Below are 27,769 nucleotides of genomic sequence, written 5' to 3' on the forward strand. Positions count from 1 at the left end.
ACACCATGCTACCATGCATGGTATTGTAGGTTAAAGTGGTAAGGTAAGAAATAGGTTTTTGTATATTGATATATTATTTAATGTTGTAAAACATTTTATTGATCTATCATCTATATCTATAGTTTGCCCAGCGTATGCGATGAAAGACATTTTGTGATTGTTTCTTTGTACACCTTGGGGTACATTATTGAAGTTTTAGTATGGCTCCCTAAATTTTTCTGGTAATAAATATAGCCCATGTTACTTAAGGATAATGTAACATTCTAATGGTGAAAGAATTTTTGAAATAGGTTCAGTAATTTTTGAGTTTATTCGTAAGAAACATCCAAAAATACAAATCTTTCGTCTTTATAATATTTATCGTAATTATTAGTATAGATTTAGGAAAATTTAGAATTATAATAAAATACTTTTTTGCAGATATGCTGATCAAAGCAGAGGAGGATGCCTGCAAGCTGAAGCCAGCAGGCGAGGCCGGGCCCGCGACGGAGAGTACACGCGCCCAGTCTGATTTAACCACCCGCCAACATACGAACACAGGACGGAAACCACACAGTTGCGACATATGTCATAAACAGTTTACTAGACGTTTTATATTGACTGACCACAAAAGAATACACACTGGCGAGAAACCGTTCAGTTGTGATGTATGCAACAAACAGTTTGCACAGAAAAATAATTTGATTAGACACATACGGATACACACAGGAGAGAAACCGTATAGTTGTGATGTATGCAACAAACAGTTTGCTGTCAAACATAATTTGACTAACCATAGACTGATACACACAGGAGAGAAACCATTCAGTTGTGATGTATGCAACAAACAGTTTGTAAACAAATATTATTTGATTAAACATAGGCGGTTACACCACTCAGGAGAGAAACCGTATAGTTGCGATATATGTAAGAAATGGTTTATAGATAAATCTCGTTGGAATATGCATATACGTACACACACGGGTGAGAAACCGTACAGTTGTGATGTATGCAACAAACAGTTTGCAGTCAAAAAGAATTTGATTACACATAGGCGGATACACACAGATGAGAAACCGTATAGTTGCGATATATGTAAGAAATCGTTTACAGATAAATTTCATTGGAATACGCATATGCGTACACACACAGGTGAGAAACCGTATAGTTGTGATGTATGCAACAAACAGTTTGCAGTCAAAAGTAGTTTGGTTAGACATAGGCGGATACACACAGGAGAGAAACCGTATAGTTGCGATATATGTAAGAAATCGTTTACAGATAAATCTCACTGGAATACGCATATGCGTACACACATGGGTGAGAAACCGTTCAGTTGTGATGTATGCAACAAACAGTTTGCAGTCAAACATAATTTGATTAATCATAGGCGGATACACACAGGAGAGAAACCGTTCATTTGTGATGTATGCTACAAACAGTTTGCAGACAAAAATAATTTAATTAGACACATGCGTACACACACAGGTGAGAAACCGTTCAATTGCAATGTGTACAACAGTTCGCACAGAAATCTAGTTTGAATAAGCATATGCCTACACACACACACACACACACACACACACACACACACACACACACACAGGAGAAAAACTGTTCAGTTGTGATGTATGCAACAAACAGTTTGCAGTCAAACATAATTTGATAAATCATAGGCGGATACACACAGGAGAGAAACCGTTCAGTTGTGATGTATGCAACAAACAGTTTGCAGTCAAACATAATTTAATTAGACATATGCGTACACACACAGGTGAGAAACCGTTCAATTGCAATGTGTACAACAGTTTGCACAGAGATCTAGTTTGAATAAGCATATGCGTACACACACACACACACACAGGAGAAAAACGGTTCAGTTGTGATGTATGTGTCGGCGGCCGATCGCAAAATCCGCCAGATCACGAAATTCCTAGGCATATCGTGAAATGCCGCCATTTCATGAATTGGCTAAGGGACATCCGCCATATCGTTCATAACTCACCGTTTAGCGATTTGCCAAGTGACGTTTAGGCAGATCATGAAATTCCTAGGCATATCATGAAGCGCCGCCATTTCATGATTTGGCCAGTTTAGGCAGATCATGAAATTCCTAGGCATATCATGAAACGCCGCCATATCGGTTTTGGCACTTCGCCGACCGCTGCCGCGGCACACTCGCTTCGCTCGCTCGGCTCGTGCGTCGTGATCACAATTAATACTAACCACTCCTCGCTTCGCTCGTCGTACCTAAATTTTTCTATATAAATAAGTAACAACTAGTGAATACTTTATTTACCAACAAAATACTTACCTCTAAAATACGGGCAGACGTCCATGGTTTTTTCACATTGTGCACAGAATCCGTTTGATTCACATAAAAAGAACGGAGCTGATGTTCAAAAGCCTCTTTTGCACTTCTATTTTGAATTCAATCACTATTTTCGGTTTAAAGATCATTTTGTTGCGACGCCGACATTTTTCACGTGCTAAACAAACACGGCCGGTCAGCTGGTCACGGCCGCCATTGCATACGCAGCGCCACCAGTGGCCAAATAAGAAACTATTTTACGATGTGCCCGGTATAGAGCTAGGAATATCGACGAATGCGTTGCTCTAATCGATCTGCCGTATTATTTCTCAGGCATATCATGATAAGGCGGCGTTTCACGATATGCCTAGGAATTTCGTGATCTGGCGGATTTTACGATCGGCCGCCGACATATGCAACAAACAGTTTGCTGTCAAACATAATTTGATAAATCATAGGCGGATACACACAGGAGAGAAACCGTTCATTTGTGATGTATGCAACAAACAGTTTGCAGACAAAAATAATTTAATTAGACACATGCGTACACACACAGGTGGGAAACCGTTCAATTGCAATGTGTACAACAGTTTGCACAGAGATCTAGTTTGAATAAGCATATGCGTACACACTCACACACACACACACACACACACACACACACACACACAGGAGAAAAACCGTTCAGTTGTGATGTATGCAACAAACAGTTTGCTGTCAAACATAATTTGATAAATCATAGGCGAATACACACAGGAGAGAAACCGTTCAGTTGTGATGTATGCAACAAACAGTTTACACAGAAAAGTAATTTGGTTACACATAGGCGAATATAAACCGTATAGTTGCGAATGTTGCGATATATCGCATATATGCAACAAACAGTTTGTAAACAAATATACTTTGATTAAACATGGGCGGATACACACAGGAGAGAAACCGTATAGGTGCGATATATGTAAGAAATGGTTAACAGATAAATATCGTTGGAATACGCATATGCATACACACACAGGAGAGAAACCGTTCAGTTGTGTTGTATGCAACACAAAGACAAGTAAAGACCACAGTTGACCACCGGAATTAGGTATTACTATTGAGTATTACCTAATTCCGGTGGTCAAGTACAAAGTAATAAGTATTCCACCACGGGTACGGGTTTCATTTCAATTTTTTAACACAGTTGCTAAGCAATTTATGCTCCTCGTAATGCATATGGTGAAATGGAACGGGTGCTGAAGCACCAGGACTCTTGAATAATTAACGTCTCTGCATCAGAAAAAGCAATCTTTCGGAAAAGGTGATGAGCAGTTGACATTAAACTATTGTATCTTATATTATTCACACTAAAAATCGTAAAATATAAAGGGGAACCTACATATCAAAATATATTAAGTTTAAAACGAATAATGGACGAAATATATAATGGTCATTACATATACTATGTTTTTTTTATGAAACTGTTGATTAAAAGAACTTTTTAAATCGTGTAATCTACAAATAGGTTTAGGTTAGGTTAGGTTTATTTTAATGAAGCCTCAATGAAGACCACGATCTAAATTTTGGAAATTTCCAGGGGAATTTTGTAAGGCCAGTCACTATCATAAAACGTTAAGGCGGAGCCCCTTCATGCGCGGGGCCCGTAGCATTTGCTACATATGGCTAATCTGCCAATCTTGCACAAATGGATTTCGATGTGAATTTGATGTTTAAATAGCGATCTTCTGCGGCTTCGGCCGGGGTTTTTTTTTAAAAAAAAGCTCTTTAATCAAGGGCACTTAACAGATTTTCACCTCCATTTCCTAAAAACTACACCCGACCCACGCGAAGCCGCCGGGGCGCGTCGACGTAGAGTAAAAGCATTGTTTGGGTATATTGATATTTTTAAATTCGTAATATCTTTTGAATGGAATGTCCGATTTAAACCGACCCGTCCGATCCCCGATCCGATTCGATGTGGAACCAACGGAAACCCTTCTTGTAATTTGTTTTTGCTTTTAATACCCCCATTTTGTTTTTTTTTTTTTTTTAATAATTTAAAAAGTAATCTACACGTATTGTAATATTCTTGAACATGAAATGATTTATTTGGAGAATATATACAAAGGTCTATAATATGGTCTGATTTTGGTCGGCATTTCTATTAACTTTTAAATTGTAAAAAAGTAGGTTTTTGTACATATTGATATATTATTTAATGTTGTAAAACATTTTATTGTTCTATCATCTATAGTTTGCCCAGCGCATGCGATGAAAGACATTTTGTGAATATTTCTTTGTACACCTTGGGGTACATTATTGAAGTTTTAGTATGGCTCCCTAAATTTTTCTGGTAATAAATATAGCCCATGTTACTTTAGGATAATGTAACATTCTAATGATGAAAGAATTTTTTAAATAGGTTCAGTAGTTTTTGAGTTTATTCGTAAGAAACATCCAAAAATACAAATCTTTCGTCTTTATAATATTTATCGTAATTATTAGTATAGATTTAGGAAAATTTTGAATTATAATAAAGTACTTTATTGCAGATATGCTGATCAAAGCAGAAGAGGATGCCTGCAAGCTGAAGCCAGCAGGCGAGGCCGGGCCCGCGACGGAGAGTAAACGCGCCCAGTCTGATTTAATCACCCGCCAACATACGAACACAGGACGGAAACCACACAGTTGCGACATATGTCATAAACAGTTTACTAGACGTTTTATATTGACTGACCACAAAAGAATACACACTGGCGAGAAACCGTTCAGTTGCGATGTGTGCAACAAACAGTTTACACAGAAAAGTAAATTGGTTATACATAGGCGAATACACACAGGCGAGAAACCATATAGTTGCGATAGATGTAGCAAACGGTTTGCAGCACGAAGTGAATTGACTGTTCATATGCGTACACACTTACCACGTGAGACACCATTCAGTTGCGGTCTGTGCAGCAAACAGTTTGCACATAAACATAGTTTGAATAAGCATACTCGTACACACACGGGTGAGAAACCGTATAATTGCAATATATGCAACAAACAGTTTTCAGTCAAAAATAATTTGATTAGACATATGCGGATACACACAGGAGAGAAACCGTTCAGTTGTGATGTATGCAACAAACAGTTTACACAGAAAAGTAATTTGGTTACACATAGGCGAATATACACAGATGAGAAACCGTATAGTTGCGAATGTTGCGATATATGCAACAAACAGTTTGTAAACAACTATACTTTGATTAAACATGGGCGGATACACACAGGAGAGAAACCGTATAGTTGCGATATATGTAAGAAATGGTTTACAGATAAATCTCATTGGAATACGCATATGCGTACACACACGGGTGACAAACCGTTCAGTTGTGATGTATGCAACAAACAGTTTGCACAGAAAAATAATTTGATTAGACACATGCGGATACACACAGGAGAGAAACCGTATAGTTGTGATGTATGCAACAAACAGTTTGCTGCCAAACATAATTTGACTAACCATAGACTGATACACACAGGAGAGAAACCATTCAGTTGTGATGTATGCAACAAACAGTTTGTAAACAAATATTATTTGATTAAACATAGGCGGTTACACTCAGGAGAGAAACCGTATAGTTGCGATATATGTAAGAAATGGTTTGCAGATAAATCTCATTGGAATAGGCATATGCGTACACACACGGGTGAGAAACCGTACAGTTGTGATGTATGCAACGAACAGTTTGCAGTCAAAAATAAATTGATTACACATAGGCGGATACACACAGATGAGAAACCGTATAGTTGCGATATATGTAAGAAATCGTTTACAGATAAATTTCATTGGAATACGCATATGCGTACACACACGGGTGAGAAACCGTATAGTTGTGATGTATGCAACAAACAGTTTGCAGTCAAAAGTAGTTTGGTTAGACATAGGCGGATACACACAGGAGAGAAACCGTATAGTTGCGATATATGTAAGAAATCGTTTACAGATAAATCTCACTGGAATACGCATATGCGTACACACATGGGTGAGAAACCGTTCAGTTGTGATTTATGCAACAAACAGTTTGCAGTCAAACATAATTTGATTACTCATAGGCGGATACACACAGGAGAGAAACCGTTCATTTGTGATGTATGCAACAAACAGTTTGCAGTCAAACATAATTTGATTAATCATAGGCGAATACACACAGGAGAGAAACCGTTCATTTGTGATGTATGCTACAAACAGTTTGCAGACAAAAATAATTTAATTAGACACATGCGTACACACACAGGTGAGAAACCGTTCAATTGCAATGTGTACAACAGTTTGCACAGAAATCTAGTTTGAATAAGCATATGCCTACACACACACATACACACACACACACACACACACACACACACACACACACACACACACAAGAAATACCGTTCAGTTGTGATGTATGCAACAAACAGTTTGCTGTCAAACATAATTTGATAAATCATAGGCGGATACACACAGGAGAGAAACCGTTCAGTTGTGATGTAAGCAACAAACAGTTTGCATAGAGATCTAACTAATGATAAAGACAAGTGAAGACCACATTTGATCACCGGAATAAGGTACTACTCAATAACAAGTATTTCACGGGTACGGGTTTCATTTCAATTTTTTAACACAGTTGCTAAGCAATTTATGCTCCTCGTAATGCATATGGTGAAATGGAACGGGTGCTGAAGCACCAGGACTCTTGAATAATTAACGTCTCTGCATCAGAAAAAGCAATCTTTCGGAAAAGGTGATGAGCAGTTGACATTAAACTATTGTATCTTATATTATTCACACTAAAAATCGTAAAATATAAAGGGGAACCTACATATCAAAATATATTAAGTTTAAAACGAATAATGGACGAAATATATAATGGGCATTACATATACTACGTTTTTTTTATGAAACTGTTGATTAAAAGAACTTTTTAAATCGTGTAATCTACAGATAGGTTTAGGTTAGGTTAGGTTTATTTTAATGAAGCCTCAATGAAGACCACGATCTAAATTTTGGAAATTTCCAGGGGAATTTTGTAAAATCCCGAAAATTTCAATTGCAACTCCCAGACCGAATAGTTTACGCGTGCGAAGCCGCTGGTAAAAGCTAGTATAATTATATTTATCCATTGCTTAGTAATAACACAAGCTTTGCTAAGCTTACTTTGGGACTAGGTCAATTGGCGTGAATTGTCCCGTGATATTTATTTTATTTTTTAAAATGTGAAATTTAATCATAGGCCTTAAGAGTGGTCTGCGTAAATAGCGTCATCCTGAAAACCCCATCCACGGCCTCTGTTCTGTACGCAGTTTATATATGTATAATGTGTTATAATTATAAGATCAGTCGAACTTACCTAAGTGAAGGCTGATCATAATTATGGAAGCACCTCGTCCGAAATGATCCAGAAAACTTGTAGTCGTATATTCTTACGCTACTACGTTACCACAATATTTTAAAGTAAATACAGAAAAAACGCCTCCTCTCTGTCATCCTCGTACGGCTTCCTGTTCCGTCTTTGATCGCCGCCATTCCTTTAAAGCTCTTAATCACAACCATTCAGGGCCTTTATTTTATTGAATCTGAAATAAACTAAGATATGGGTTAGGGAGGGACTGGATCATTTCGGACGAGGTGCTTCCCATAATTATGATCAGCCTTCACTTAGGTAAGTTCGACTGATCTTATAATTATAGTTCAGCACCTCGTCCTCATGATCCAGAAAACTTGTAGATGTTTAAAGCAAACAGTTGTGATTAGTGAAATATTTAACATTTAATGTTAAAATTTTCAAAGAAACAATTTCTTCTCAAATATAAAACTAAAAATAAGCTACCTTAGCTTAATAAACCATAACAAGAGTATGTCTTGTGTTACTATTAACATAAACTTATAATCTTAAGTGTGAACTACATATAGCTCTCCAGAAAGAAGATGCATCCTGGACCAGTGGTCTGTTGTAATGTTTAGCAAACATATTTGACCCACTGGTCCAGCCTACCATCCTTCTAATAGTTTTGATGTTAACACTCTCTTTGACCGCAAATAAAGTCGCCGCGTGTCGCGTGCTGTGTGCAGAGAAGGTGTTAACATAATCAACACTTTCAATACAGCCAAACAGATTTATTTATTTAGATATTTAAATTTTCGTTAAAATAAAGCAACAATAACACAAGTCGGTTTTTTGTCTTGGCCAAGATATTATATGATCTAGAATACTTTTAATATTCTCATGTTAAAAAATATTATCTAACTTAATCAAGGATAATGTCTGCACTTTGTGTTCTAACAATTGCTAGAAAAGTGACACATTTTTTAGTTTTTAAGTTTAATGTTTCATTAGAGAACACATATAGTATTATTCAGATGTTTAAGTACAATTTTAGGGTTCCATGTTTCAGAGTATTTTGGAACATTGGGTTTAAGTTAAATATCCCTACAAAAAATCTCTATTTTTTTTTTTTTTTTCTAAACTGTGAGTCTAAAATTAGTGAGATACAGATCTATACAGATCAGTTAAGAGAGGTATAAGTCAAGCCTTCTTTAAACTTTAAGGTATTACAAGGTAAGCTATTACATTTTAAATAGATGCATCTAATAGATTAAAGTTGTGTTTGTTACAAAACTTAATCCAATGGTTATACTATATAATAAATGTTGTCTCATCATGCCTTTAGTGGCTGATGCCAACATAATATCCATTGAAGACTTACTTGTGCCTCTCTTAGTGAGTGCTTGCAGGACAATATTGCAGCTTCAATATGAGCTGCTTGTGGAGGGGAGGGTGCACCCTGAAAGGTGATACTAACAATTCCCCTCTACCATAGACTGAAATTATTTGAAACAGGGTTGGGTGGGCCAATCTGGGACAATTACTATGCCTCTGTTCTGATATTTTCAAATAAATATAATATATTACCTATATTATATACTTTTTTTTTTTTTTTTTTGTAAAACAGCATTATAGAAAAAAGTAGAGAAGGCATAGAAAAAATTGGTTCCATTTTATAGTATAGGTATCACAAGCCCAAGCACCAGGGTCAGGAAACCATGACACAAATTAACACAATTTATTATTTGCTCAACAAGCAAATAGGTGTATTTCTGGTTTTTCAAATATTTTAGTTATTGTTCTGAAGAAAGAGAAAGATAGCTCACACCCAGTCTAAGTTTTTAATTTGTGAGGCTTTGTCTGCTGAAGCATAAACCAAAAACCCTTTCATCTCACAGAATTGCCAGATCTCTCGAGCAAACCGCATATAAGCGTGGATGTTGTGTGCCTCCAAATTTATTTATATATGCTATTGCAGTAGTATTACTTATTTGCAAAATAATTTCACAGTTGTACAGATCCAATGCAAGAAAATTCAATCCAAATAGGCTGCTAGTAATTCCTAGTGATTAAAATTACCATAATTGAATTCAGGACAACAGGTCCCCAGCCAGAGCCACTAGCATGATAGCATCAGAATATATTTCAAGTTTATAACAAAAACTTTATTTTTAGACAACTACATTGAATATTATGCTTTCACCAAAAAATCATCATTTATTTGTTAATTAACATCTAGGGTTGCATTGAAATTCTTTCTACTATTAACTAAGGCCAGTGTTTTAAAAGATTCAAGAAATTTAGTATGGAGCCAGGCACATTTTAGGTACTGCTGGGTAAGATGATACCAAAATACCTATGAACTTAGCAAATTCACTAATTTTGCAACTATATTTCTTTATTAATTTAACAACATGGTCATAAATCGAAAAAATTGAAATTCTTTTTCTTTTAGAAAATTAAGTAAGTACTTGTCATATTTCTAAAATTTGGTACAAAACCTAGAAATGTATGTTATGGCAACAAACAACTCATGAAGGATGGTTGCTTAATTAATTGACATTTAGTTATTTTATTTTGACAACTTTCTGCATCATTTCCTATATACAGTATGTCATAAAATATATTGCTGTTAATAAGCCTTTGGACCAAAGGCAGTGGATAACCGGTTTCATAAGTTTTGTAAAGGCAACCATGGAGCTGTATTGAGTTGAGACCAAATGGGAGGCACTGGAATTTGTATAACTTTTCTTTGAAAAGAAAATATAACACGCACATTACATATATAACAATGAATTACATATAAGTCAAAGTCAAAATATCTTTATTCAATTTAGGCTATAACAAGCACTTATGAATGTCAAAACAAAAATCTACCACTGGTTCTTATACCGGTTATATAATTCAGATTCATATACCGGCAGTAAGAAGTAGACGTTTTCCAGTCTACTGTTGCTATAAAATAAAGCAATGTTTGTTCATAAATTTGACAGCTCTGTCCTATTATTATCCTCTAATTTAGGTGTTATGGGTTTGTTTAACTGTTTCAAGTATAGGAAACGCTTGTTAGGTGCCATTAGGCTTTATGATAAGAAAAAAGCTTGTCAAAAATTATTTATTACTATGTAAACATTCTTTGATAGCACCATTATCAAGTATTTAGTTAATTTTATTTGACAAATCAGCACCTTGAAACTGAGAAACTATTGTTTTTCAGAATGGAGGATTGAAACGGGTGGTCACCAAAGACTATGTATTTTATAACCAGAAATTCAGTCTAAAATAACTGAGTCTGTAGTGATTTGCTCCCATCTGTCTAGATAGTATTGGAGTCTACCTGACCTGCCTGGTTGACATTCATTGCCTGCGCTGTGGAGGATGCTTACTGCTAGCCGGACGCTGCTCTTGGGCTGATGTCTCTGGAAGTTGCTCTTGTCCTCGGGCAAGCTGCTGCTGCTGCTGGTGACCGGAGTGGAACTTTGTTACAATTATGTTTTGGTTTATCCTTTGGCCTTTACTGGGCATGGTGGGCTTCAAACTCTGTCAAGACATTTCTTAGCAGACTGGCTATATTATTATTATTATTTTTTAATTGTAAAATTATTGCCAAACAGGAGACCTTCAATAAGACTGTTGTCCATATCAAATCTTTCACATAATTGTTAAGTCTAGACACAAGGATGTTTCATCAACTCTTGGATAGGTATTTCATAGTGCATGTAGCAAAGTAAGTGTGCTGAACAACTTAGATATTCTAAAATTTTAATAGTGTTTGGAATTTCCTTAATGACATTTGTCATTGCCAGTCCCACACTTAGTTGTCAGCTGTTTCTGTTCTTCAACTATATTGAAATATCGTTTTGAAGCATTGTCCAAGACTTTAGCTTTAGTTTCAACATTCTAGGCGGGGTAATGGACAATTAACCATATTTGCACTGAATGGTGTCCTTTGACAAACCAGTTTACAGGATGTTTTCCCCATCTAATGCAAGCTCATCAGAGAACAGATTTTCAATTTTCGGACCCAAAATTTTCATAACAGACTCGGAGAGAGGTTCACTTCCTCGGGGCACATCTTCCGTTTTCTCACCATAGCTGGCGCCCCCCCCTTTCTGAATTTTTCTGAAGATACTTCATCCACCATCATCCCAATCTCCCTTAGATCTTCTGGGTCTGTCGCTGTAAATGCAATGAGCATATTTGTCAGCCTTCCAGTATACACAATATATAACGTCCACACGGTAGACCTCTCGTGAATACTCGGGACTATTGTGTATACGTGCATGTGCATAACGTGCCACCGGTAAGCCTCTCGTGAATACTCTCGGCACAGCAAACATGCAATTGTCGTGATAATCACAACAAAATCGGCCACTGGCATGCCTCCCGTGCATGCTCTGGACTCGAAGAAATGCATAAGACATGCTGTGAGTTGCTGATAAACCTCTCGTGAATATTCTGAACTCGAAAAATCTAACCTCTAATAAGATAGGTATTGACTTAGTGGTATTTCATCGGATGGTGTACAGTTTCTCGATGAATTCTTCAATTTAACCTGTTAGGTATCTGAAAATTTGATAAGGTTGATGGTTGTTTATAAAACTTACGTGCACACTGCACGTGTTTCATCATCATCAGAATCCGAGTTAGACTCCGAAGCATATTGCACCAATTTTCCTAATTTTCTAATTTTAAACAATAAATCTGCTTTTGTGTATATTTTCCTTTTGTTCATTTTGGCTAGTAATTATTCAAAATATATAAAACGAGCGACGAATATGGTAACGCTTTCGCACAAAAAAATACAATGGCGGCGATCAAAGACGGAACAGGAAGCCGTACGAGGATGACAGAGAGGAGGCGTTTTTTCATGTATTTACTTTAAAATATTGTGGTAACGTAGTAGCGTAAGAACATACGACTACAAGTTTTCTGGATCATGAGGACGAGGTGCTGAACTATAATTACATTAGGCACTCAATGCCGAAACGACGAAACAGAAACAAAATTGTGTTGCTCTGAAAGGAGAAACAACATTTAATGCTAATATTCCGCGTATTCTTCTATTTGTTATTAATTATTTAATATCTTGTAAGTATGTCATTACGTTTTACATATCTTTTCAATTCAAATCCAACTGACAACTTTCAAAAGCAAGGCCATAGACAAGTTAAATGAGGAGCTATGAACCTCATTTACATATGTACTCTGTGACGCAGTCAAGGAAATGGCAGAGATTAGACTCCGTCATATGCTTGTCAAAAAGCCGTGGTGCTGAGTAGTCAGCGTTAGCAGGGGCCTAATACATTTTATAATAACTATCTCGATATTTCGTTTTCTAGATTTTTTTACCGTACAACGGCAAAACCTACTAGACACTGGCAAAATTGTCCTCCAATGGACAGAGCCATATTTTTCTAAAAATCTAATCTAATAACTATCTCTTCTAAAATCTTAAGAATCATTGAAAGAATAAGATCATTCTATAATTTTTTCATCACACTTGCTCGTAAACAGTGTCGTAACATGCAGGCTACCTTGGTTGCAACCCCCCAAATAAAACCCTCGACCTTAATGTGCTTGTCATGAAACCCGTGGTCGGTAAATGAGTCATTGCCCGTACTAATTTTCTTGTCATGAAGCCCAAGGTCGGTAAATGAGTCAATGCCCGTACTGATAGTGCAGTGCTTCTAATAGAAGCTCGTTCGTAATTCCTCACTTACCGCCCTTAAGACACAATGTACTATTAAAGTCATGTTTGTCACCGTTTGTAAAAACAGGAACAACTATAGAAGGCTTCCCAGTAAGCGGCATTACTCCCGAATTTAATGAAAGAGTAAAAATATTTAGTGGATAATATAAATAGATTGTTTCTGTTCAGTTAAAGTAAGTTTCTTGTACTAGTGGGCTTATGGCCACTCAATGTATGGGAAACAATATTTTTGTAATATACTTATAAGATAGTATTTTAAATATTAAAGTTTGTCTAATAACAAATCTTTGTGTTACTTGCAATCGTCATTAGGCTCAGCTCAGTTATAAGTTTAAATAGAAGCATACTTACTTGATTGTATATATACTCGTATAGATAGTACACACAAAGTTATTGTAATTAAAAAGCATCACATTTACATTGTGCTTTATTCTATCTAAATAGACTGTATTTAGTTGTACAAGACCCTAGTAACCTATAAAAGTAGTCTTTGTTGATGTTATTAATCTGAGATTTCCGTAGGTATGCCACTGCCGCGATGTGTATAATATTTTTTAAACGTTATTTTTATAAAATTGTTCCACTAAAGCTTATATTTATGGAATCTGTATGAATGTGGCTTTCTTGGCACATTTTTATTGCCAATATCGGTATTCGTTCGAGATATATAGTTACAGGGAAAAAAATTTTTTTTCATAAAATTTTCAATTAACGGCCTTAATTTAATTTTTTTGTATGTAAAGGTGTTTTTTTGTTTCGGATAATGATCGGCCATCTTTTATTTATCCGAAAATGATCCCCAACTTGCTATAGTAGCAATAAATTAGCAGTTATTACAACCAACAGTACGCGCGGCGTAAGTAAACTTTACCCCCTCCTCCTTCCCCCCCCCCCTGCAGGGTGGCTCCCGCTGGCTCCCGGGCGTTTTCCACTCTGGTTCACCTAAGGAACAAGTGTGTCAAGTCTCATCCTTTAATGTCAAAAATATTGGTGGTGTCCTTTGTTTTTTTTTTTATTCCCCTGAATGGCAAACGAGCAAGTGGGTCTCCTGATGGTAAGAGATCACCACCACCCATAAACATCTGCAACACCTGATGCGTTGCCAACCTAGAGGCTTAAGATGGATACCTCAAGTGCCAGTAATTTCACCGGCTGTCTTACTCTCCACGCCGAAACAACAGTGCAAGCACTGCTGCTTCACGGCAGGATTAGCGAGCAAGATGGTGGTAGCAATCCGGGCGGACCTTGCACAAGGTCCTACCACCTGCAAAACTGCCACCTGCTGTCCTATAAGTACCCCACTATACTGTAGCATGTTTGCGAGGTGAAAACTCTTCCGTAAATATGTGTTTGAGGGACCCTGTTCAGCTCTATATGATTGGTCGATCCTTACACGACACGTCTCGTCTCCGCCTCAGTGGAGCGGCAGCCTTAGTCGTAAAATCTGGCATAGTTCATTTAACATGTCGAGCTAAACTCGATTTAAGACGTGAGTTATCCGGGTCATTATATTTAATATTATGTGCCATGTTATAATGTCTATGATAGAATTTTTGGAGTTCCCATATATATTTTTATTATGTAGCGTATTATATATTCTGTGGTAGCGTTCAACAGTATCCTTCAGTGTCTACGGATATATTGACTTTGCTCTCGATAGATGGCGCTGTGACGTGAGTTATCATGGGTAACGGTATGCCGTTTTAGCTTATAGTCCTTAAATGGAGATTTTATTACGACATACTGAAATTTAGGTATAATATATCTACCTATTTAATTTTTGTGAGAAGTCGTCTTTTACTTGGGCTGACTCTCATGATATAGGATTGGATTATAACAATCGATCATTGGCTCTATGCACGGCATCAGCGCCACCTAGCGTCCGCAACTTTTTTAGCTCTGATGCTCTGAAGTTTTGAAATTTCACCGCGACATTGTGACCAAAATCAAATCTATAAATAACGTATTAATTTATAATACAAAATTAAGTGATACCGTGATTTGGGTGGACAAAAAGGTTGTGAATTCATTTTTGGTAATTAAAACTAAATGAGGTGGGTTAGTCTCACTTCGTCTAAAAAGCAACTGGTCTATGTAGCATGTGGTCTAAAAAGTAGCTGGTCCAAGTAGCAAGTGGTCTAAGGAGCAAGTGCTCTATAAGAAAGCTGGTCCAATTAGCAAGTGGTCTATAAAGCAGCTGGTCTAAGTAGCAAGTGGTCTATAAAGCAGCTGGTCTAAGTAGCAAGTAGTCTAAAACTTAAATGGCCTAAGACACCATAGTAATGCAGACGACAGATAGATCCTACATTATTTCTACTTTTGGCCACTATGAGCGCTGCGATAGATTACATTACATTATACCGGGTGTGGTCTGTAATACGAGCAAATAATTAAAACATTAGTTCAGCGACTTTTAAAAATAATGGAGTCTGTGGATTTCTCCTTTTTTTCATACAAATTAAATACTGTAGTCAATGTACGCCATCCTGCTTGTACCTAACTGACGTCGCCTGTCACGCTAAAAACATCAAGCATTTTGCTTTACATTGCTTCTTCGAATAAACTTTAAAGTGCAATAAAAATTAAAAACGAATTATTTAAAAGTAGCCCAGCAGGGCTACTACGAAACTCGAAGATCATCTCGCACCGTCCCTCTCGCTCTCGTATTAAATAGTATAAGGTGTCGGAGATTGCACGACTCGAACTTCGAGTCGAGTTTCGTAGTAGCCCTGCAGACTCCTCGGATGGAGTCCACGGGGTGAGAATGGATCATATAGTATTATTGTTTTGTTTTTTTTTCAAACGGGCTATCTCACAACGACGATAACTACTTCAACTTCAACTTTTTTGCTTAATGGCAACCGGTCGCTTTAGGTTAGCAACCATTACTGCCAATGACACCTGACAGCAGCAAAGTATACATGTGTCTGACCGGTTAATAAAGGTTTTTCTAAACGGGGGTTGTATTTTAGTAGCGAGTTTGTTGCGTACCTGGAATAGAGACGATAACTAACTTGACATTATTGATATTTTTATCAGTGTTCCTGCTGGCTTATTATAATTTTCGTATTCATTACATAGTTAAGAGTTTTGCAAATGAGAACAACTAAACGCAGTAGTTGAGAATTAATTATAAAAAAATGATCAGCTATCAGCAAGGCTACTACGAAACTCGTAACTCGAAGTTCGTGTCGTGCGGTCCCTCTCGCTCTCGTATCAAACAGTGTAAGTGTCAGAGGGACCGCACGACACGAACTTCGAGTTTCGTGTTTCGGAGTAGCCCAGCAGCTCGCTCAGCTGTTTGTCCAATGTCAATCAAATGTTTTTGGTTAGTTCACAGTTGCTTGTATTTTTTATAAAAAGTTGAAGTTGAAGTTGTATTTTTAATCATAATCTTGAATTAAATTCAAACGTTATTCTTGAAATATTAGAAAATATATTTTTTAAGTAACCGCGACATGAAATAGTCACATCACATCGCACATATTCGTGATTATGGAGTCGTCCGCCTGCCGCCGTGGTGCTTCCGACGCGGACCAGTCGGCGCGGGCATACAGCGCGACTGTCAAGTGCGAGCCTGTGATGGTGAAGGTGGAGCCCGAGTGGGGCGAGTGCGACGTGAGCGAGGCGGCCGTGGCAGAAGTCTTGTACGCCACCCACGAGGTCAAAGAAGAATTAGTAATTGGACCTGAGCTGATTGAGCAGCAGGACATCGCTTTTTCAATGCAAAGTAAGCTTCGCAATTAGATTGTCACAGACCAATGACTCTCCTTGAGTTCAACTATAAGTTTGTGCTTAATGGCAATCGGTAGATTTAGGTTAGCTTCCCTTGCGTGGTTGGTACCCATGTGCGGTGGTGATCCTTTTCCATCAGACAACTGCATGCCCGTTTGCCTCCCTCTCATATCCTGTTAGGAAATATAATTCAGTGCACATTTGTATTATTTCTAAAGTTGAAGACCGAGAGAAGAGAACGGTTGCTTGTCTGTTTGTGTTAGAAATGATTTCATTTGATAGTAGGTACATATATTTTATTGTGAGAAGGAGCGAGCAAGCGGGATGCTCATTCATCTGATGGGAAATGAACACCACTGCCCATGAGTACCAACTATTCAAGGAGAGTCATTGGTCCGTTTCCGGCCTTTAAGAAAGTATAAGCCCTTTTCTTGAAAGCCCCGTCATAGTAGATGTATATATGTTAGCATTAAAAATTTTTATCAATTGAATTTTGGCAGATGGCTGGTGCAGTATGGAGAAAGGTCCATACAAGCCAAAGATAGAGGGTGGCGCTGACGCCGCGCCCGAGTGCACCACCACCTGCTGCGGGGAAGGACCTGGCTGCAACAGGAGCACGGAGCAGCAGCATGGGCTTAAGAATTGTTACGTCAGGCTGGAGCGACTTCCAGTAGGAGACCTGAGCAGTGTTTATTGTGAGTTAACTTATAGTCTTACATGATGCAGGCCGACCCCAGTGTACTGCAGCTTGGAGGACAGCAGAGCCAGAGACGTCTCTGTTGTGATCCCTGCTCATGTCACTAGCAAATTAGTTTTGTAACGCCATATACCGCCAAATAACGCTAGCAGTACCGCCCCGCACGGAACAGCCAAAGTCCAACTTGCGCGGGCGACCAACAGATGGCGCCATACAGCGAAAAACTTCACAGTAGTAATCTCTGTTATAAAGTAATAACAGTTTTAACAGTCTTCTATTTCCTTCTCTTGATAAACAAACTTTAAATTAAGCGCTTATTTTGTGTTCTTACTTCTAGGTCTCATCTACTACTTACCTTAAGATATATCTTCGGCAAATTTATCTACGTGTGTAATCACGCGCTGACATGACGTGCTACCTCGGGTTTACTAATGATTCGGCGAAAATTATTTAGCAAATTATTAGCTCCCAAACTATTTATCCCATATTTTTATTTAGGCGAAATGTTATTTCCCAACTCAACATTTCGCACTGATATCATTTCCCAACTAATCATTTGATAAATTATTATTATTCAAATTATTACCTGGGTTTTTTTTAAGATGTCGTTTAAGTTTTGGTCAAACGTATTGATTGGCATACCTTAACTTAGCAACATATTGAATGGCATACAACCTACTTTCCTAGTGGCAGTTATCCTGGCTGCTATAAAAAAAAACCTAACATCGAAGGCTAAGGCGGGAGCTACGCTCCGCTTCGCTCCCGCCTTAGCCTTCTGAACCTAAACTATCCAAGTCGCTTCTGCTCCGAGCCGTCTTGCTCGCACAAATTTTAAAGTAAAACCTGGCAATATAAAAATTGGCCAAATGTTATTTGACAATTTGTTATTCGCCTAAGCCAATCATTTGCTACATAATTATTTGCCACATAAAAGTGTGATGAAGTAAAATTTTGCAATATAAAATTGTTGCGTAATAAGAAAAATGCGGAGTAAAGTTATGCCAACGAATTGTTTGCCAATTGAAACTGGCGAAAGATTGGTTGCTAAGTGAAATTTGGCGAAACATATTTCGCCGAAAAGGCAGTACACCGCTACCTCGCCCCCGCCACCGCGTCTCATTCCTAAGGAGGGTTGCGCACGAAGTTGTCGGACTATAGCCATATTTTTTTGAGATAAATACCCATGCCCCAATGGAGCGTTAGGGTTGTTAACTTACATCGTAAAAACACTACTTAAGAAATAAAATAAACTGAGTCATCTTAAAACAATTTAACACAATTTATGGATTAAGTCAGTGGGCAATACCTACCTATCACCAAAAGTTATTTGAATTAAACACTAAATACAATTTTTTTTTTAAGTAGCCTGTATAGTGTCCCACTGCTGGGCAAAAACAATAAAACAGGCAAAAATGAATCTTTTAGAACCTATTTCAAAAACCTTAAACATATCTTTAGCCTGGAATGTGATCGATCAGTGGTGAAACAGGTTATAAGAAACGTAAAAATGATAATATAAATTTAACTCAAGAGGGTAAATTGTGTAAAGATATCCCAAACAGGTATCAAAAATATTGATCAATTTCTTCTCAAATATACAAACAGGTTGCTACAAATTTCATCAAATTTGACCCGCCTATTGAATCGTTCAAATGGTCAAATGTCAGTGTGAAGAAGAAGAAACCTATGATCTTTGCGGTGTATCGATCAAAATTGTGAAGTTTACAATCATGCCAATAGCACAAATAATCGCAGATATAATTAATCAATGTTTAATTAAGAATTTTTGAAAACGGCTAGCCGTAATGTAATTCGGCGGATTATACAATCCGACTGCGACATATTTACTGTGCCAATATGGCCCGGAATATTCTGGAGCAAGTAGGGTGTCTCTTTAATACTGTATCAGTTTGGTTGTATTGTTCACTCACGAAGGCTCCACCCACAGCTAATTATCAATATGCACGAGTAAACCTCGTACTTACGCGTTGTCTTAGTCTTAGTGTACGTGACTGACGGCATACGACTGAGGACACGTTCGAGATACGCACACATAGACATGTCGTATGGATACGTTTACAATTACAATTATAAAATGTGGAGGGGCGGACCTTCGTGAGTGAACAGATCTATATTAAACTGTCCACAACGTTACGATTGTGGTTATCACTCACTTCGTCCCCCGCCGCTTTCCCCCCTTATAGTACGACTTTTTTCATCTGTTAGTTCTTTACCTCAAAAGCATTAACTCCTTGTAGCGATTCACCGAATCGCATTTCACGTCGAACTAAAAAAAACAATAGAATCATGTACTTGACGCAATATTTCGCGCAGTTTTTTACATTAGTATAATACGGTATTTGACTATTTTGTATATGTTTTATAAATTAAAACTACACAATGCCTGTTATCGAATAGAAAAACATTTTTAAGCTACCTTTACAAATAACAAAGTTATACAGGTTTGAAAGTCAAGATTAGACAGAGAAAGACATACTGGCATGTGACGTCACACGCCAGTACCGCCATACTTGCTGCATAGAGAAAAGCGTTTGAGAAAGAGACAGGAATATAGATTTTTCAAAAAACCACTATAAATCCAATTTTCAACCGATTTAAATTTTCTCTTCGGTGAACACTATCTGTATATCTTTTTCATAATAATATTAAGATATGGCAAAATCAGGAGTTGTCAAATACAGTATTAATTTGTAGCATCTCATTTTTCGTGTAATATTTTACGCTAGACGCATTTCGCCGCGATCGATGTTTGCTTGGGACTCTAACTAATTTGACAAGTTAATGAGGGCTATCGTTTTTTGTCTCACTAGATGGCGCACTGTTGCGTGAGGTATTTAAGTATGGCTTTCAAAGTCTGTTATTACGGGCGTGAAAACAAAGTTTAGATTAAAATCATATTTAATACACCTTAAAACCGTACCATAAAAATATCGAGCATACCACAGTGTTGCAAAGTCCCCGTTTTGTTCGGAAAAAAGGGAGGACAAAGGTTTCCGAAAGACAAAACTGTCTCAAAACACAGACATTCATTGCCCCGGAACGCATATTTGCCATAATTAATTTCAGATATTGCAAAATATTCACAAAATAATTCTAATTATAAATAAACCCGCGTAGCTCACCCAAAAACTATGAGATTTGACATTTCGGAGACCTCACGCTACACTAGCGCCTCTAGCGGCGAATTCATTCGCGATAGCCCTCATTGATGTTTGCACTGAAATACACTAAGTTCAGTTTATTAGCCGTGGTGGCCGAGTGGTTTGACCTATGGCCTCTCAAGCAGAGGATCGTGGGTTCAAACCCCGGCTCGCACCTCTGAGTTTTTCGAAATTCATGTGCGGAATTACATTTGAAATTTACCACGAGCTTTACGGTGAAGGAAAACATCGTGAGGAAACCTGCACAAACCTGCGAAGCAATTCAATGGTGTGTGTCACTGGGCCCGCGTGGGAACTATGGCCCAAGCCCTCTTGTTCTGAGAGGAGGCCTGTGCCCAGCAGTGGGACGTATATAGGCTGGGATGGATGGATGGACACTAAGTTCAACACGAGCGAGGTGAAATGCGACTAAAAGTAATAGCGACTAAAAAATAAACGATTGTGACACAACCTCAGGTATAATTAAATATACTACCGAGTTGAAATGCGATTCGGTGAATCGCTACAAGGAATTTATGCTTTTGAGGTAAAGAACTAAAAAATGTATTTTTTTATCCCGTGTGTGTGTGTTACTAGTTTTAAGCGTATAAAGTACTGTGCTCGTTAATATACCTCTCAATTTAATCTAACTTTTATTTCCAATAAAGTAAATTGAAAACATCTGGCTCCGCTTTCGGTTCCGATAAAACCACATCCGTTACACCTCTGAACACATCGGTGTGGTGAATCTATAAAGATCATTATTTCACGCTTCTATCAAAATTAATATATATATTTTTTAGTCGATAAGGCAGCCTATTGCTTACCTTGTAATTTTCTCTGTGTACCTGTTCACTGTATCGCTTTCTATTTCTGGTGTACAATAAAGAGTAATTGTATTGTATTGTATTGTATTTTTAACTATCGGGAAACGTTGGTGCGCGGGGCCCCTAGTTGAGCTGGGCCCGTAGCATTTGCTACTCTTGCTATGTAGCTAATCCGCCATTGCAATCTGGAACTAATGAATTCTATTAGAAATGAATTTTCTTGTTGAATTTAGGAGAATTTAGAATGATGATGATGGTATGATGAATACTTTCTTGCAGGTATGCTGAGGATAGTAGAGGAGGATGCCTGCAAGCTGGAGCCAGCAGGCGAGGCCGGGCCCGCGACGGAGGGTACACGCGCCCAGTCTGATTTATACACCCGCCAACATACGCACACAGGACTGAAACCACACAGTTGCGACATATGTCATAAACAGTTTACTAGTCATTTTATATTGACTGACCACAAAAGAATACACACTGGTGAGACACCATATAGTTGCGATGTGTGCAACAAACAGTTTACACAAAAAAGGTCGTTGACGGTTCATACACGACGACACACTGATGAGAAACTATACAGGTGCGAGATATGTTGCAAACAGCTTACATCGGGTTGTAAATTGACTGATCATATGCGTACACACACGGGTGAGAGACCGTTCAGTTGCGGTGTGTGCGGCAAACAGTTTGCAGATAAAACTAATTTTATTAGACATACGCGGTTACACACAGGTGAGAGACCGTATGGTTGTGATATATGTAAGAAACGGTTTAAACTTAAATCGACGTTGACAGGTCATGTACAGACACACACAGGTGAGAAACCGCACAGTTGCGATATATGTAAGACACGGTTTCTACGGAAATCGGCGTTGATAGAGCATGTACGAATACATACTAATGAGAAACCATACAGGTGCCATATATGTAGCAAACGGTTTAAAACAGGACGTCAATTGACTGTTCATATGCGTACACACACGCGTGAGAAACCGTTCAGATGCAGTGTGTGCGGCAAACAGTTTGCAGATAAAGCTGATTTAACTGAACATAATACGCGGATACACACAGGTGAGAAACCGTATAGCTGCGATATATAATATTTAAGAGTCGGTGTTTACGGAAATCGACGTTGATAGAGCATACACGAATACACACTGATGAGAAACCGTACAAGTGCGATATATGTAGCAAATAAAGTCCTTAAAGGCTGGCAACGCACTAGTGACTCTTCTGGTGTAGCAGGTGTCCATGGGCGACGGTAATCGCTTACCATCAGGCGATCCGTCTGCTCGTTTGCCATAAAAAAATGGTTTACATCACGACGTCAATTGACTGGTCATATATGCGGACACACACGGGTGAGAAACAGTTGGGTGTGATATGTGTAGCAAACAACCGAACCGCTAACCAATCTTCGCAAGACAAAACTACGCAGTGCCGCGCCGCGCATTCCGGTCGCTGGTCAAGTGCTGCGCCGCGCCGCCCGCTCTATTCGCTCCCGTTTGGATTCCGTAACGTGGCTATAGCGCTCGGTTCGGTACTAACTAGGTAAAGACTGTCCACGATAAAATCCGGGCATGCCTGATCTGGTGTATCTTTGTAATGAATGCTAATTTTCAAGTTTTACTTAAGTTTTATTCTTTTATTAAGATAGTTTTTTGGAGTATTTTTGTTATTAGTCAGCGCTGCAAATTTCCTTTGCTCGCAGCTTATGCTGACGCTGAGCCTGAGCCCATTGCCATTTGCATATGTTTTTTTTATTTGATTGTGTAACCTATCTTATTTTCAGTGGCAATAAATGATTTTATTATTATTATCTTTATTTTTCTTTCATTCTTAAGTTTAGGTTTTTATAATAGTTATAAAAAGTAAAATACAGAAAAGTAGATCTATATAAATAAAAATAAATCATAAAATGTGTTGCTAAGCGCAAAACTCGGGAACGACTGGTCCGATTTCGCTAATTCTTTTTTTGTTGTGTTTGTTACAATCAGGAGAAGGTTTTTATGGAAGAAAATACAGAAAAAATACAACGGGGGGAAGCTCACTCACTTAAGCAGCGACACTAGTGATATCTATGCTGTAGCCCTCATCGAGAAACTTTCAGCACCCCATCGGAACTAACCGGACAAGAGATGTCGCTTGTGTCAACAATGGCTAAATGCTGTGTAAAAAAAGTGTGAATACCGGCTCGAAAATGAGAAAAAAGGATGCGATATTGTTAGAAAGTTTTCTTCGGGACTGTGTATCTAAGTAAATATATAATCTAAGAATTTACTGGTAAAAGTAACGATACTATAATGTTCAGTTTTCAATTAACGTTATATTTTAATACCGGTACTGGATATTTTTATGATTTTACCGTTATGTAATGTTACTTATAGTGTGAATTTGGTAACGTTAACAATCCCTGCTGCAGTGCAGACTCCTCGGATGGAGTCCGCGGGATGAGAATGGATCGTGTAGTAATTTTTTTTCAAACGGGCTATCCCAAGGCTATCCTATCTCACAAAGACGATAACTAACTTAACATTATTGATATTTTTATCAAAGCGTTCCTGATGGCTTATTTTAATTTTCCTATTCATTAGCCAACATAGTTAAGAATTTTGCAAATGAGAAAAACTAAACGCAGTAGTTGAGAATTAATTTAAAAAAAACAGCTGTTTGTTTATCAAATGTCAAACCAGTGTTGCTAGATACCCCGCTTTTCCGCTTTTTTTTACCTCACATTTTTGCCACTGGCCCCGCTATCCGCGTTAAGCTAACGCGGATCCACTTTTTTTTTAAATATACACGAACAACTTTTAAATGGTACCACTTGCTCGTGGAAAAAGTTGGTAAATTCAAAACATCGAACGAACGAAACAGCCGAACGCTTTCGGTGCAGCGGAAACACAAGTTGTACTATGATTTTTCTTCGGCTTTTCAACGTGCCAAAAAAATCCATAAACGTATTCCGCGAATCCGCATTTTAATTTAAAAATCCGCGTTTTGAAAGCGCAGCTCCCGCTTTTTGTATTCCGGCAACTGGCAACACTGTGTCAAACAAATGTTTGGTTACTTCACAGTTGCTTGTATTTTTAATCAAAATCTTGAAGTAAATACACAGTTGAAGATAAAACGTTCTTCTTGAAATATTAGAAAATACATTTTTATAGTAACCGCGCAAGAAATAGTCACATCACATCGCACATAGGTATTTGTGATTATGGAGTCGTCCGCCTGCCACCGTCGTGCTTCCGACGCGGACCAGTCGGCGCGGGCATACAGCTCGACTGCGGAGTGCGAGCCTGTGATGGTGAAGGAGGAGCCCGAGTGGGGCGAGTGCGGCGTGAGCGAGGCGGCCTTGGCAGAAGGCTTGTACGCCGGCCACGAGATTAAATATGAATTAGTAATTGGACCTGAGCTGATTGAGCAGCAGGACATCGCTTTTTCAATGCAAAGTAAGCTTCGCAATTAGATTGTAACAGACCAATGACTCTCCTCCATATTTTTTTTTGTTTAATGGCAATCGGTCATTGTAGGTTAGCTTCCCTTGCGTGGTTGGTACCCATGTGCGGTGGTGATCCTTTTCCATCAGACGACCGCATGCCTGTTTGCCTCCCTCTCATATCCTGTTAGGAAATATAATTCAGTGCATATTAGTATTATTTCTAAAGTTAAAGATAGATATATAACCAGAACGGTTGCTTGTCTGTTTGTGTTAGAAATGATTTCATTTGATAGTAGGTACATATATTTTATTGTGAGAAGGAGGCAGATGAGCAAGCGGGTCATCTGATGGGAAATGAACACCACTGCCCATGAGTACCAACTACGCAAAGTGAGTCATTGGTCCGTTGCCCACCTTTTAAGAAAGTATAAGGCCTTTTCTTGAAAGCCCCAATGTCATAGTATGGTTTTAAACAAAGACGCCATTTACCCGACCATAGACATTTAGTGATGTGAAAACCTATAACCTAGTGCAAAATCATTTATCTGCTTAGTAAATTGATTAATTTATTAATTGAATAGATCAAAGTATTTTTGTCTTTTTTGTTATTTATAATACTTGATTTAATATCAAGGACTGTTTATTCAATTATAAAAGCAATAACTACTTTTTATTTTTAACGTAAGTAAATAAATGTCGCTTATTATATGTTATGTCTATCCAATTTATTGAAAGTGTAAACAAACCGATTTCATCTAAATTCTTGTATAAACACCCACTGGATCAAATCAATAATACATTTATCTATAATTCGTGTCCTTCATCTAGATGTTTATTACACACATGAGGAGACTGTTTGGTTTAAATAATTTTGATTTCGGGGGGAGGAGCAGACAGGAAACCTAAAACAAATACCAGTGGTTATGGACGGTGCACTGACAATAACAAGACGAAACAGACAAAACAAATTTTGTTAAAATTGGTTTGTTTACACTTTATATAATTTGGATTGACATAAACCATAGATGTATAGTATATATGTTAGTATTAATTTTTTTTAAATGAATCTTGGCAGATGGCTTGAGCAGTATGGAGAAGGATCCATGCAAGCCAAAGACAGAGGGTGGCGCTGACGCTGCGCTGGAGTGCACCACCACCTGCCGCAGGGAAGGACCTGGCTGCAACAGGAGCACGGAGCAGCAGCATGGGCTTAAGAATTGTTACGTCAGGCTGGAGCGACTTCCAGTAGGAGACCTGAGCAGTTGTTATTGTGAGTTAACTTATAGTCAGACACGACGCAGGCCGACCCCAGTGCACTGCGGCTTGGAGGACAGCAGAGTCAGAGACGTCTCTGTTGTGATCCCTGTTCATGTCACTAGCAAAGTAGTTTGGTAACGCCATACACCGCCAGATAACGCTAGCAGTACCGCGACGCACGGAACGTCTAAGTCCAACTTGCGCGGGCGACCAACAGATGGCGCCACCAGGCAAGGTAGGTCGCGCTATCGTTTGGACGCCACAGAATAATCACCTATCACTTCAATACAGCATCTCGACCCCCTGCATTGGCCTAGGAAGCCGTTGGCTAGCAGCCGTGGTGGTATGAAAGCTGCCCACAAGCCGTGGTGGTAGGTTTTACCTATAGTATATCAAACAGAGTATTCAAACCCCGGCTCGCACCTTGAGTTTTGCCAATTCATGTGCCGAATTGGAAATTTACCACGAGCTTTGCGGTGAAGGAACTCGTGAAAACTGTCACTTCAGCAATTCAATGGTGCGTTTGATAATGTCACATGAAATTTAAAGTAGGGAAAGGATTAGCAGAGATTTATAAGATGGATGATAAGTAGTGTTTAATAATAATGCAATTTACGTTATTTTAATAAACCACAAAACGTATTATGTTCTAAACGGTTTTATTTGGCTACATCACTACGTATATTTGTTACCTACAAATTAGTTACGGAGCGGCCTCTTCTGGGATGTGCGAGAAGCGTTATTGTTGAATTTAAGAGTATAATAAATTCGCATTCTGATAAATAACTTCATTAGATACGTTTTTATTATATTATTATAGATGTACTTGCGTATACCGAACAATACTGTTTATATCGTTGTGAAGTTGTGACAGAGGAGAGTAGTGACAACGCCGATTTTTTAGAACTTATTGACTAAACTTACTAACTACTTGTAAAGCGAGCTTGCAGTAGCACGCGTTTGATAGTATTGCGAGATCGCTAGCAGTTAATAAGTTGCAAGAAATCGAAGTTGCGAGATGAAACCAAATCAAATCTCAAAATCAAACACGAATAGATAGCCAAAATGAACAGGTACAGTAGGTAATCACCGTCTAAGTCTGAGTGTATAGGTAGCGTATGCGCTAAGAGTGTAGAGCGGACAGATGCCCGGACCACAGAATATATAATAGTACTGGCGTACAGAATGGCCACGCTCCGCCCGCCCCGCACCGGTTCGAGTTACCCCACCCCTCAAGCGCAGATTGCAGGAAAACCGCAGGAAAGCAGTCGGGCGCGCAACGCGATGTATGTCGGTCGCACCGTCGCACGGCACTAA

At 38.3% G+C, this 27,769-nt stretch overlaps 3 protein-coding genes and 1 long non-coding RNA gene across 4 annotated transcripts in view; 3 read left to right on the forward strand and 1 right to left on the reverse strand.

Moving 5' to 3' along the window:
- Window positions 1–27,769, forward strand: part of LOC141442721 (uncharacterized) — a gene marked incomplete in the record, with an annotated part of 109,419 nt that overhangs the window by 68,419 nt on the left and 13,231 nt on the right. The window contains 2 exon segments of the mRNA XM_074107793.1: window positions 444–1,131; window positions 4,822–5,109. Coding sequence (XP_073963894.1) covers window positions 444–1,131; window positions 4,822–5,109 — 976 coding nt within the window.
- Window positions 16,661–23,581, forward strand: LOC141442763 (uncharacterized). The gene is made up of 3 exons (XM_074107863.1): window positions 16,661–17,063; window positions 17,569–17,763; window positions 22,033–23,581. The coding sequence occupies exons 1-3, from the start codon at window positions 16,829–16,831 to the stop codon at window positions 22,854–22,856; spliced, it is 1,254 nt and encodes a 417-aa protein (XP_073963964.1). The 5' UTR covers window positions 16,661–16,828; the 3' UTR covers window positions 22,857–23,581.
- Window positions 18,221–18,579, reverse strand: LOC141442813 (uncharacterized). The gene is made up of 2 exons (XR_012452970.1): window positions 18,547–18,579; window positions 18,221–18,497 (listed from the first exon to the last, which is right to left on the reverse strand). It is a non-coding gene; the product is annotated as an uncharacterized lncRNA (long non-coding RNA).
- Window positions 23,962–26,749, forward strand: LOC141442792 (uncharacterized). The gene is made up of 2 exons (XM_074107912.1): window positions 23,962–25,205; window positions 26,271–26,749. The coding sequence occupies exons 1-2, from the start codon at window positions 24,971–24,973 to the stop codon at window positions 26,588–26,590; spliced, it is 555 nt and encodes a 184-aa protein (XP_073964013.1). The 5' UTR covers window positions 23,962–24,970; the 3' UTR covers window positions 26,591–26,749.

The sequence above is a fragment of the Choristoneura fumiferana genome, chromosome 26, assembly GCF_025370935.1.
Source record: "Choristoneura fumiferana chromosome 26, NRCan_CFum_1, whole genome shotgun sequence".
Taxonomy (NCBI): domain Eukaryota; kingdom Metazoa; phylum Arthropoda; class Insecta; order Lepidoptera; family Tortricidae; genus Choristoneura; species Choristoneura fumiferana.